The sequence below is a fragment of the Poecilia reticulata genome, chromosome 1, assembly GCF_904066995.2.
Source record: "Poecilia reticulata chromosome 1, P_reticulata-male-v2, whole genome shotgun sequence".
NCBI classification, from domain to species: domain Eukaryota; kingdom Metazoa; phylum Chordata; class Actinopteri; order Cyprinodontiformes; family Poeciliidae; genus Poecilia; species Poecilia reticulata.
In genome coordinates, this window is record NC_088830.1 from 14,432,874 (window position 1) to 14,446,661 (window position 13,788).

The 13,788-nt window shown below is 40.6% G+C and overlaps 1 protein-coding gene across 1 annotated transcript in view; it reads right to left on the reverse strand.

Moving 5' to 3' along the window:
• The window catches only part of lrpap1 (low density lipoprotein receptor-related protein associated protein 1), a 21,137-nt gene extending 8,041 nt beyond the window's left edge, over positions 1–13,096 (reverse strand). Inside the window, exons 1-4 of the mRNA XM_008408386.3 lie at positions 12,823–13,096; positions 3,867–4,011; positions 1,236–1,366; positions 1,016–1,136 (exon numbers count right to left, since the gene is read on the reverse strand). Of these exons, the coding sequence (XP_008406608.1) occupies positions 1,016–1,136; positions 1,236–1,366; positions 3,867–4,011; positions 12,823–12,984 (559 nt within the window). The 5' untranslated portion in view covers positions 12,985–13,096. The remainder of the gene's footprint in view (positions 1–1,015; positions 1,137–1,235; positions 1,367–3,866; positions 4,012–12,822) is intronic.
• Between the last annotated feature and the right edge of the window lie 692 nt (positions 13,097–13,788).

The following is a 13,788-nucleotide window of genomic DNA, read 5'->3' on the forward strand; positions in this document are numbered from 1 at the left end:
TGAAAATCAAGGAACAGACAGACAGTGAGCAGACAAAGTGGTGAGACAGAGCCTCAGGCCCTGCAGGCAACATGTGATTGGCTCAATATTTAAATGCATCAGACAAGCAGAAAAAAAAACAACCTCCGGCTTGTCTTGCAGCGACATAGATGCTGTGGAGATTTAAAAATAATAAAAAAAAGGAAACGGCAGCAAAGTGTCAGTGCAGCCCAAAAGAGATGCTGCGCCCATCCACTCTCCACGTCCAGATGAAACACTGCGGGGGACTGCCAGCTCTGCTTAAATCTCTCAGTTTGACATGATGAGCAGTGACGGAGTAAAGAGTGGTGGACGGGAACCTGTCCTGCCTGATACTTGCCATCGGACCGCAGAGCTCAACGAGAAGCTTAGAACTCCAAAGGTCCATAAAATCAGTGCTACGCTGCCACACCAGGGTCCAGATCAATTTGAATTTACAGCAACTAACATTCACTGTCAAACAGGTTGTATGGGTTGACATGGTTCTGATCAGCTGGCTGAACAAAGGCTACTGCACTAATCATTTACTTACACAATAAACAAATCTGTTAATTGAAAATAATACTGATTAACAAAAAAAGACACACAAAGAGCTGGTTTGGAAAGTGTTGTTAGCTTGACATTTTACAATTACAAGTGATAATCTATTAGAAACATGTCAGCCATGTAGCCTGTTATGGCTGAAAAGAAAGCAAAGAGCCCAACTTATTATCCAGATAATATCAACTTTTCTTCCTTTTGCTCTTTAAAGAGCAAAAAAGCACAATGTCTTATGCAAAGCATACATAAAAACTAGTTTTTGCTGAAGTCTGCAAATCAAAATAAATACATTTTATAATACTCCTATCATTGTATTAACATATTTTCTAAATTTTAAATTTGTGTGTAAATAATCAAGGTTGTCATGCTATGACAACCTCAAACTGGTGAGCATAGATGAAGTGTCAATAAGAGCAGAACGGACTGCAGCTTGTTTCAGTAGAAACATTTAGCTCACCCTCGGTCCTGCTGACTGTGTCCATCAGGATGTTGTACTCGTGGATCTTGTCTTTGTGATGCTGGAATTCCCTCTTCAAGCTCTGCAGCTCTTCGTTAGAGAACTTCCCAGAGCTCTTGGCCTGTTGGTAGAAGAGAACAGAAAGGAGCGTGCTTCAAAAGTTACCGAGAGCAGTTTTCTGCCTCGTCTTTCCTCTCTCCTTTTTCATCCGAGCACAAACCTTGTTCCAGAGTTTGTCCAGTTTGGGATCGTCGAACACATCGCCGTCTTTGGCCTCGTGGTCTTTCAGGGAGTTGGTCTCCATCGGCCTCATGTCCCGTTTCCCATCCATGCCGTACTTGGCCAGGATCACTGCATAACAAAACCAGGATGGTATAATTACAATCTGTGGTCCACAACCACGCCGTTTGCTTTGTAAAAATGGCGGCAGCAGAGTTTGTTGTTGGGGAATGACAGCATAAAGTGAATGTGATTTGCATGTCCATTAATTAACATTTTGACATAAAGGCATTCAATTCAAACAAAGACAGTGAACATTTTTAAAATAACAGCAAAGAAGAATCAGTAATGAAGGGTTAAGCATCATAAACTTTTGTCATTATACTGACAACACCTTGAGGTGGGCGTTTAAAAAAATGCTTGTGTTTCATGGAACATTAAAAGAAACTTAAAATTCAACATTAAGGAGAAAATAAAAACATTTACTTGAATATTCACGATCAAAACCTTACTTACAAACTAATAATCCATAAAAAATCTAATCATGGAACATTATGTTTTCTTCTGCTCTGAATGTAACAAATAGTGTTGCCACCTATTTTATACTCCTGCAGTGTATAAAGTTGAACTTTAGTCCCTCAGAAAGTCGGCGCTCACTTTTCTATTCCAGTAAAATGGGTTTCAGCAGCTTATTCAGCAACATCAGCACTCTTATAAGCAGTCATTGTGACATATTAACCCGTAATGCATCAAGCTGGGACTCAGGGTTGTTTTGTCTTTTCAATAAACAGAACAGAAGTAGTAGTATAATATTTTATGGCGCTGATGGACTTCTGTACTTCTTTGAGATGCTGTTTTTGACTCAATCGACGAGTCCAAACAGTATAAAACAAGATTGTATTCTTGCAGTGAGTTCTACGAGAGGTGTTGAATAATGAGACAAATAAATATTTTAAATTGAAAAAAGCGCTAAAGAAGTCATGGCTTAGATGAATGTTTACAGGAGCTCTTTGTTAAAAAAAATATGTTGGCCAGCAAAAGGACAGAGAGTTGGTGGCCGGAGCTCTGCTGGTGCAGAAATGCTACTCCACCACTGAGTAACGAGGAGCTTCGATAACAATCTTTTTATGTGTAAAATATGGAGAAATTAAAGTGCTTGCACAATAAATATAAGAATGTATTGCACAAGCTGACAAAATCTGTTTTACCCAGTCTTAACATTTCACAGCAGATCCCGTTTTTTGTCGGTTTTTTTTTTTTATGTAAGATCAAGAAAGCCAGGGTGGATGGGATTCAAAATCACCTTAGGAACAAATAGAAGTGATTCTAAACAGGGTTTGGACCAACAATCCTTGTCGACTGACTGGAATTCACACCCAGCCCAAGGAGTCACTGATTAACCTGCATCAGGTTTCCCTCTCAACACTGGCCAAATTCCTTACAAAAAAAAAAAAAAAAAGAAGAAAAAGCCAGTAAAGAGAAATGTGTGCAGCCTGCTCACATAAGATATGATTCTACAGCTCCTGCAGATGCTATAAGTTGGGTGGATAAATAATATCCATGCATGTTGTTACTCTTAGTAAATAATTTTGATCATTTTCTTTATCCCTCATTTAAAGTAACAATTAACTGTTAAATGTGTGATCATTTTTGTAGATCAGTATTTAAGAGGTTCTGTCTCGTTTGTCGCACCTAAATATTTCACATCCTCAAATTCATTTTTGTGTCAGCCAAAGAAAGCTTTGGTAAATACAAAATAAAAAATAATAATAGTTTTCAAATTATGATTTTATTTGTAAAAGGGGAAAAAACCGAAGCAACCCAACATTGCTCTTTGTAAAAAATGTAATTAACAAATTCACAGACCTTCCAGTCTGTAAAGGGTCACAGAGCAATTCCAAAGGGCTTGAGACTAATTGGAGTAACTAAAAAAATAAATATATGATTTCCTGATCTGATGAGTTCTGTTCATTGGATAATTGTGTTTTGATAATAAATTGAAAGAAAAAACAGAAAAACAGTGTGTTGACAGATCAAATATTTGGATAAATTATTTACATTTTTTTTGTTGTAATCTCTAAACCTGTATCTCCTCATGCTGATGATTAAGAACCGCATGCTGCACTAAAATTAATCTCTAAATTTCGCATGTTTTTTGGTATCTAATGCTCTGAAGATCACCATTTATAGCCAGAGTGTTTCAGTGATTTGTTGCGTGTGAAAATCGAGTTAAATGGGATCACTGGAGAGAGTACGGCATCTTGTTTCTGAGCTGCTGCCAGAGGTGCTACAGGGAAGAGGGCGTCCACCTGCTGCTTGTGGCAGAAAGCATCAGATACTTGTGTGGGCGGCTGCTTCATCACCTGCAGTTTAGCAGGAGAACATCCTTTCATGCGCTTGTACATCAGCTCCTGTTTCTATCCTAACTTGATTAAGCATTTCTTGGTAAATTTAAATCTGCCCCACGCTCAACTCCCCAGCACAGGATTATGTCGGCGTGAACTGTCCATATTTTTTATCGGTCTTAAATACTGTCAATGGTGTTGAACTATGAATATACATTTGAATTTCTTAAAAACAAAATAAAAGAAAAAAACAACAGACTTATTTTCTCTGTTTAGACTGTTCTCACCGTTAAAGTTGCGCCTGAGCTGGGCTTCTTTCTCCCCGTTCTCATCCAAGCCTTCCACCTTCATTTTTTTCCACTGCAGCTCGTCTTTTTCCTGAATCTTTAGGTCGCTGTGCAGCTCGGCCTGTCGCACTGGGGTCAGCTGCATCTGTCAACACAAAAGGAGCAGAAAATGAAGGATTACTCTGATAGGAAGAGGAGAAGTGTGTTTGCTCGGTTACTACTTTTAATGTTCCATCGGTCCAGAAAGAAACTGTGAAATTGGCAATAAAAAAATAAAGTGTATGACAGATAGTTTGGTTCTATTGTCCTTCCTGCTAAATACGTCTTGCCTTTAGAACCAATTAGTCAACAAACTATGCCATCATCCCACTTCTGCAACTTTAATACCACCAGGTCACCACTGAAGAGTACAACTCCTCTGTGGATGCTCCTTAACCCTCCCATTATGTTAGTTTCTGAGGTACAGCAATAATGTTCGTGAGTGTTCGGGAGAGTGTTTAGTCATGCTATAGTTTCAGAAACCAAAACATTCCTCCAAAACATTTTTGTATCTGATTATTAACTCCAATACTAACCATTTCAATCAATATTTGTGCAATGATGTTTTTTAATTTCTCACAAATAAAGGATTAATGACGACAATTTACTTATTTAGACATAGAAAAACGTGATTTGCATTTTTTATACCCACTGAAAAAACCTAAACACAAAATTACACTAACTATCCTTGAAAGTGTTTTTTTGTAAAAAAAAAAAAATATATATTACATTTAGATTTTATTTTGAAGGGGTGATGTTTATAATTGAACTTGAGACACTATTCTGCTCTGGATCAAATTGACCCGCCGATTAAAATCAAGACAAATGAGTCCTAAAGATGATCCTCCAGCTGGATTTCCAGTTTACACCTGCATGTTCAAAACAAAACTGGTTTTCGCATCACATGCTGCCCAGATTTTTATGCCATATTTAGCTGGTGTGGAAGGCATATATTGCATAAATGACCAGCGACCTCTGAATGCCAGTGGTGATCTTTATGAATGCCACAAGCCTTTCATCCACTGTGACATTAGGGCCTGGATTATAGAACAGAGGAAGTTACAACCCACATGTTCCACACTGTTCTATTAGCTGCTAGTTTGTCTTGTCCATCGATTGTCAAATCAGATTACTCTGGAGAAAAGTCTCCAGAAACATTATGGCCAGAAATATTACCCTGCCTGTTTCTGCATCCCATAGACTGGTTGTTGATTCATCCTTTGACTTGAAAACTCTGCTCAGAATGAGGACCTCCAAATATGCATGTAAATGCATTTGGTCCAGCTCCTTCTAGTTCTCTCCAAAAACTCGCCTTCCTTTTAGATTTGTCATTTCAACAATGTGATGCGAGTTTCTGCTATCCTAGTCGGCCCTGGAATGATCAACAAGTTCCAAAGCTTCCATGGTTGTCATCTTTTTATTTCCCTGCTGCTCATTTCCTGATCTCTGACAGTAACGATATCACATGTACCTTTAGTGTGTAATGTGTTTAGGACTCCCTTGCAGAGAGTATTTATGTTTCCCCCCCCACTTATACCGAGTGTCCACTCAGTGTGGGTGGAGTTTGTCCAGGGGAACAGAAAAGGTTCCTGTCAAAAGTTGTATGAACACCTGCTTTCTGGCAGCTTACTAGTGAAGTAAAGAGAATAGTGAAAGAGTGGGTTTGTGTGCGTGCGTGCACGCGGTGTGTGTGTGTGTGTGTGTGTGGTGAAATATGTCTCATAGGTGCAAAGAAAAATAGAATTGGACATTTTTTTTAACCTTTTTACCCTTCAACTTGACTGCAAATTGACCCGAACAGTATCTATGTAACAAATAGACCCAGGGGGGGCTGCAAATGTGTATAATGAACCATTTTCATTTTATACATAGAGTGCACCTATTAAGACAAATAGAAAAAGTTACATGCAGAAAAAATACTTCCATTTTAAAAAAAAATTTAAACTTTGAAATGGGTCAATTTGACCCGCAACATAATAGGAGGGTTAACCATTTAACACTATGTCAATGTCAAACTAAGACGCGTGCTAATGTGGCTGAGAATGTCATTCCGACCCCCCTTTGTCACAACGCTAAAATTAGCGTTGAAGCCTTTTCACCAGTGGTGGAGAAAGTACTCAAAAAATGTACTTAAGTAAAAGTACAAATACACAGACACAAATGTACTCAAGTAAAAGTAAAACTACCACATTAGCATTTGTACTTAAGTAAAAGTAAAAAAGTACTGGCTTTTAAAAATACTTAAGTATTAAAAGTAAAAGTGCTTGCTAAATGGATTACCTAATCGCTAATATCATTAAGTGTCCCGATCATATTTAATTTTAATACATTAGAAAACAACCTGCTGAATACTATTAATCAATCATTAATCATTTTGTCTAGATTAATGTCAAGTTGTCAAAACAAAGACATTTTCAATAATGTCAACTTTGTATTAAAAGTGTCATGATTTACTGAATGACGCTTTATGACAACAGTCATAAATATTTATGAAAACTTATTCATGTCCATGACAGATGTTTATGACGGTGTCATGTCAGTCTTATTCACCTGCCTTCAAATAAAGTGTTACCGGCTGGGTTTATGTAGCATTTGATTTTAACAAAATATTTATACCTGTATTTCATAAAAATAATGGTAGACTTTCGGCATTTATTTTGAAGTATGTTGATCCTGTTTACAACTATGATTTTCATGTTCAAAAGCAATTTTTTATGTTCCATCTTATAGTAATAACTTAACAAAACTGCTTATTTGACTTCAAAGACTAGAGTCAAAATTGCTTTACATTTAATTTATACGTTGAAAATTTGTATAGTAAAATGCAATAAATTAGTTGTGATGTACAGAAGATAAACAATAGCAAGCTCAAGAATATGTTTAGCTCTTAATATATAATAGCAAAGGTTAGTTATAAAGACTAGATGACGTCAATTTATGGTCTTAAATTGCAAAATAAAGTCTGCAAATTGATTGCAGAATGGTTTCTGCAATCAAAACATAAAAACTGTTAAATTATGGAAATTTTTTTTAATGGAAATTCTGAAAAAAATAAATAAAAATAAAAAATACAGAAAATGTCCTGGTAATTCTCTGCCATGATATTTTCAGTGTTTTTTATAGAATTTCCATCAGAAGTTTCCCGTAATTTAACAGTATTTTATTTCAAAGTTTTCCATAAAAAACAGGGAAATGTCCTGGTAATTTCTGTCAGTACACGTTCTCGTTTTTTATGGAATTTCAGCAGAATTTTTCCATAATTTAGGTTTTTTCCCCCATAATTTAACATAAACTGTTAAATTATGGCCCACCACCACTTCAGGTGACATTTCGCATATTCTCAAACTCAAAGCTTGACATGTATGGGGCAACGTGAGAGCTCATCTACTGACTGACTACATAAACTAAAAGCTGGATCATAGATATTTTTAATAAGCGTATTTGTGAGCCTGCCTCTTTTTATTAAATTGAAATTAATTTTAGATTTTTGTATGACTTTTTCTCAGATTAACTTAGAAAATGAGTTGTTATTATTACAGGTTAGTTTTCTAAACAACAAAAAAGTATCTGTTAGGGAAGCTCAAAAATGAAAAATTGGACTGATATTGATATCCGATAGTAACACTGCTGTTATGCCAGATTTACCAATTCGTTATTTCGTCAGTTTTTTTTATATGATTACTCGATTAATAGTAAGAATAATCGATAGATTACGCGATTACTAAAATTTTTGCTTACAATAGCCCTAATTATATAAATAAAATAACATTTATAGGTGGATCGGGGGGATTAATTCTCTCCTTCACCCCCCTCCTTCTACACCCAGAACTCCTCCCCCTTCTTGCAATTCGCTGACCGGCCGCCCCCCCCCCCACCCAGCACTCAACGGTACGCTAGACCGGCCCCACCCTCTTTGACCCCTCACATGTACCTCTACATTGAGGGGGGACTAGTGTACCTCTCCTGGTACACTAGCCCCCCCGAATGTCTCTGCTTCGCCCCCCTCTTTCTACATACAGCCAGACCTCCTCCCCCTTCGTGCAATTCGCCGTCCGTCTGCCCCCCCCAGCACTTAATGGTTCGCTAGACTGGCCCCACCCTTTTCGACCCCTCACATCTACCTCTACATTGAGGGGGGGCTAGTGTACCTTCATGGTACACTAACCCCCCCAATGTCTCTCCTTCGCCCCCTCCTTCTACAGCCAAACCTCCTCCCCTTCTTGCAATTTGCCGTTCATCCGCCCCCCAGCACTCAACGGTACGCTAGACCGGCCCCACCCTCTTTGACCCCTCACATCTATCTCTACATTGACGGTGGGCTAGTGTTCCTCTCATGGTACACTAGCCCCCCCTCAATGTCTCTCCTTCGTTCAATCCTTTGCTTCCCCCGCCCCCCACCTCTCTAACGATACGTCAGCCCCCCACCTTCTCTCCTTCTTCGAACCCCTTCTAGCCTCCCAGTGGGCCATCGTTCCCTCGGCCTCCAATTCTGATTCTTCGGGTCAATCTACCCGTCTTGCTCTCACTGTAACAACGGATGACTAAAGGTTTCCGGTATTCTCAGATTGAAAACTTGCAAGCAATCTTTAAGGCCATAATCATCCGCTCTGGTAAGTTGCGAAGTTCTGCTGAGGAACAGTTTTGACACTTCTGACAAGGTGTCACTACGTTGGTGAGATTAGGCATGAGGACTCAGAGGTCTGTCGTGAGTCGGAGACAGGTCCTGACTCAGAGACAGGTCATAACTCTGAGGCAGGTCCCGACTCTGAGGCAGGTCCCGTCTCAGAGGTCGGTCCCGTCTCAGAGGTCGGTCCCGTCTCGGGGACGGGTCCCGACTCAGAGGCAGGTCCCGTCTCAGAGGCCGGTCCTGTCTCAGAGGTCGGTCCCGACGCTGAGGCGGGTCCTGACGCTGAGGCCGGTCCCGTCTCTGAGGCCGGTCCCGTCTCAGAGGTCGGTCCCGTCTCGGGGACGGGTCCCGACTCAGAGGCAGGTCCCGACGCTGAGGCGGGTCCCGACTCGGGGACGGGTCCCGACGCTGAGGCTGGTCCTGACGCTGAGGCAGATCCTGACGCTGAGGCAGATCCTGACTCGGGGACGGGTCCTGACGCTGAGGCGGGTCCAGACTCTGAGGCGGATCCAGACTCGGAGACGGGTCCTGACTCGGAGACGGGTCCCGACTCGGAGACGGGTCCCGACTCGGGGACGGGTCCCATCTCAGAGGAAGGTCCCGTCTCAGAGGCAGGTCCCGTCTCAGAGGTCGGTCCCGTCTCAGAGTTCTGTCCTGACTCGGTGACAGGCCCTGACTCTGAGGCAGGTCCTGACACTGAGGCTGGTCCTGACGCTGAGGCTGGTCCTGACGCTGAGGCGGGTCCTGACGCTGAGGCAGATCCTGACTCGGAGACGGTTCCTGACTCGGTGACGGGTCCTGACGCTGAGGTGGGTCCAGACTCTGAGGCGGATCCAGACTCGGAGGCGGATCCAGACTCGGAGACGGGTCCTGACTCGGGGACGGGCCCTGACTCGGGGACGGGCCCTGACTCGTCCAAGTCAGTACCAACCTCTGAGTTGACCAAATTTAGAGGCCCAGCTAAGTGTGGACTAAACACATTTGATCCACTCTTGGTGGGCTCTTGCCTCTCTTCTTCGTCTGGATTGTCTCCACAACCCGCAGCCTTTTTGATGAGGCCCCATGCTTTTTGAAGAAAGGTGTCTTTGAGATTGATTTTTCGTGGTCGTGCAAGGGTTCTTTTAAAGCATTCCACAACCTTGTAAATCACTATTGGGTTGTTGCTTTTGATCATTTTGAAGAGCAGTTCTCTAACTGCGTCTTCATTGCCCCAGAGAAGTTGCAGGATGTCTCGGCAGGCTTTTTTTTCCATTTTGTCATAAAAGACAAAATCTATATCCTTGACTTCTTTCCATATTTTTGGAGCAAGCCTTCTCTGGACCGGTTCGGTGTCCTTCCTTTTGTAATGCCCATAGCTAGATCTGTAACTGGACTTGTAAATCAATCTCCAAAGAATATTTTGAACCATAACTCTCCTTTCTTCTTCTGTTCCATGTCTGAATCCCATCCTGTTTGCGTCCCTCAAAAATTGTTCAGGGTCCATGGTTTCCTGAGTATAATCTTCACTCAGGCAGTTTTCATCTGCGTACAAGTCTTCAGTTGGAAAAAAAGTCTTTCGGATCTTTCTTTTGGTAGACGCTAACATTTTCTTTGGAGGAAGAGGATTCTCCAGGTGCTTTTTGAATTTTTCCACGATGACTTGGTGTCCTTCTGGGTGTTCCAGTAGTGCGATTAAATGCAGTCCACTGGCAAAGTGGAATGCATCTCTCGCAAGACTCTGGAAAATCCTTTCACCAAGCTCTTCTGAAACCTCAGAGAGTACATTCACATTTATATCTCCAGTTTTTCTCAAAAGTAAGATCAAAATTTTGCTATGTTGTTCCTCAAAGACTTGTCGGGCAAGATGCAGAGTTGGTCCATCTGCAGCCTTTTCAATCACTTCCCACAAAAGTTCACTGAGAAAGTTTCTCTTTTTGTAATCTGGGCTTCTTTGACCAGGATGAACTTTGCTGGACAATGTCTTTTTCACTTTCGTCCAAAAAGAAACCTTAGGTTTCACATCCATTTCTCTCTGTGGGCTTTCGTCGTTCATCTTTATTGTGCTGAGCTAAAACGTCCAAATGAATCTCGAGTTGACTGACTTGTTAACTGATTTGTGGTAACTGATCAGAGAATTAACTGATCAGTTGGTGATGTCATGGACTCTATGACAACATAAAGTCATCCTCAGAAGGGCCTCATGACACATACATCATTTGACGTCATGCTGATGACATCATTGTCAGCAGCATGGCAACTGTTGCTAAGGGTAAAAATAGCACGCAGTGAGCATGCGCTCTGAAAAAAAATTAATCTGTGGCCACTAAATGCATTATTCCCGCAAGTCTGAACTGGCAGTGATTTGCGCAGCTTAACAGGAGGGGCCAGGGAACCATTGGCCCCTCCACTTACCGCCCACCCATTTTTATTTGTTATTTGGGTTCCATCTCCTAACAGGCATAGAGCAAATGTCAGGGGAACCACAACATGACCTGGGCCGGTCTATGAGTCAAACAAACCTCTTGTGATGCCCACTGGTGTGTGAAAAAAAAGTAAAAAAGGAGCATTTAAATGTTTATGGGGTTATGATGATAATCATAATAATAATAATAATAATATTTTACTTGTTAACAGGGGTTAAAGATGATGGGTGCAGTAACGGTGTTTCACCGGTATGTGGTGTATGGGAACTCTGAGCTGCCAGTTGCTCTGCAGTTTCTCATAAGCTGAGAGAAATTGGAGTAACAGACTGCGTCTCCCGTGTGCTAATTTACTTGAGGTGAGAATAACCCTCAAGTTTATTTTAACCAGTGGTGGAGAAAGTACTCAAAAATGTAATTAAGTAAAAGTACAAATACACAGACAAAAATGTACTCAAGTAAAAGTAAAACTACCACATTAGCATTTGTACTTAAGTAAAAGTAAAAAAAGTACTGGCTTTTAAAATACTTAAGTATTAAAAGTAAAAGTGCTTGCTGAATGGATTACCTAATCGCTAATATCATTAAGTGTCCCGATCGTATTAATTTTAATACATTAGAAATGTGCCATTTTAATGAACAATGCCACAGATAAAGCATGTTTTTATTATGTTTACAGTATGTGATTACTTACTATGTGATTCTATGCATCATACTTTCAGGGATGGAAACATCTTGTCTCCTGTCCTAACATAACATGAACTTCACTTTTTTTTTTTTGCTACTAGTGGCTTTTATTTTTAAAGAAATCCAACAGAAAGTGGATGGAAAGAAGGTGGGTGGGAGAGGACAGGCAACCAAGGAGCCAGTAGCAGAGTTGTAGTCAAGGTCACCGACCCAAGACCAAGTCAAGACCAGCACCCCGCGCTACGTGACACAAAAAATTAACTTTTACTTATCAAAATTGCTTCTCAAATTGATCTGAAAGATCCACATTCCCATAAAAAAACTAGTTATTAAATACTTAAGAGCTTAAATAAATGCAATCAGTAAAGATCCGTCCAGAAGAATCGGATCGTTCCTGAATGTACCAGCGTTGTCCCATATTTGCAACACCTCAGTCAACACCTCCACACAATAATTCAGGGCATGAATGACAACTTTTTTTCATCGCAGATGCAACATGTGTGTCTACGTCAGTACAGCTAGCTTTGCTAGCATCACGTCCACAGATCTTACCTTTCTTTAAGCTTTCCTTCCAAGTGACGCTAAAAGTTGGACGAAGTCCCCACCGTCTGTGAAAGCGAAGCGCTGCTGATTTTACATGTAGCCATATCAATTTAAGTAGCGCTATTATATTACTGATGATTAGACTCGCTCAGAGGAAACCACTGCGCATGTCTAGAGCTTCGCGTGCGAGTAAAGGTGGAGGCGATGGGTGACAACAGACACGTAAGTTAGATATTGCTCGGATTTTACGGCGCCACCTTACGTCCCTGAACTTCACATTTTAACGGAAAAAAAGAGCAACGCGACTTGGATGTAACGAGTAACGCGACAGTTTTGTAGAAATGTAGTGAAGTAGAAAGTACAGATACTGTAAAATGTAGTGGAGTAAAAGTAGAAAGTATCCATTATTAAATCTACTTAAGTAAAGTACAGATACACGAAAATTTTACTTAAGTACAGTACTTCCCACCACTGCTTTTCACTATTCATTTATTATTAAACAGATTGTGATTCTTGAGACCGTTGTACTCTCAGCTATGAGATTTACGGGCAAAATAATACGTCAGGTTTAAGCTGCTTCAATATTTATTCATTTCCACCAGAACACAGAAATGTGTTGCTTTATCAAGAGTGCAGATAGCAACTTATTCTTGGTACGTACCCGTTTGGCTTTCTCCCACACCTGGTTGAGTTTAGCTATCCTGAACTCCGCTGTCTGCCCATCGCTATCACTCTGCGTGGGCTCGTTCACCTGCCGAGAATATTTCCCAGCCATGACACCCACACCGAGACAAAGCGCCGTCACCAAACACTGCAGCCTCATCTTTAAGAGCAGCTACACGCCAAAAAGAACAATAAAAAGGCTAAAACTGCAAGCACAAAGCACAACAAGCAGTGTTATTTGCAGCTCACGCCAGCACACAGTCACGTGTTCAAATAGGGGTGGGATTTGTCTCTAACAGTAGAACTCTGGGATATGTAGCTTTATCTTTCCCGCTTCCTGGGACTGGTGAAACGGACCAAACCCTGTATTGACTACAACTCCCAAGATGCCGCGGGGTCCTGTTGCCAAGCAACGAAGCAGCTTAAATCCTGTGAGCGAATGGTAAGCCTCCACGCGTTTACACCGCTGGATGCTGCTCACATCTTCCAAGGAACTACAAAATGACAGTTTTTCATTAATTTTAAAGGAGAAGTAAACTATGAAGTCTGAGTCCACAAAGCAATGTTACAAAGCAATACAACTTTTATGTTGTATTGCTTTGAACATTCATATTCGTAGTGTTATGCACAGCGAACATCATTTCCATATATATCTAGTGAAAGAGTAAGGGAGATTAATTTATTTTGCCTTTTTATTACGTAAATTAAATACTATTTGTTATCTATTGTATTTTTTGAATGTACTTGTTTTAAATTCCCACACCTTCATCAATATAAACACCACTACCAACAATAACAACAAAAACAGGGTTTAGTGGTCATTCCTGTAGAATTATCATATACATTTTTTAATCTAGTTCTGTTTGAGTGTATAATTTTCTTCCATATTGTAGCAGATGTAATTTTAAATGGAGCAAAAGGGTTTTTCATTTGCATTATGAGCACTATTCATCTCTTGTCTTTA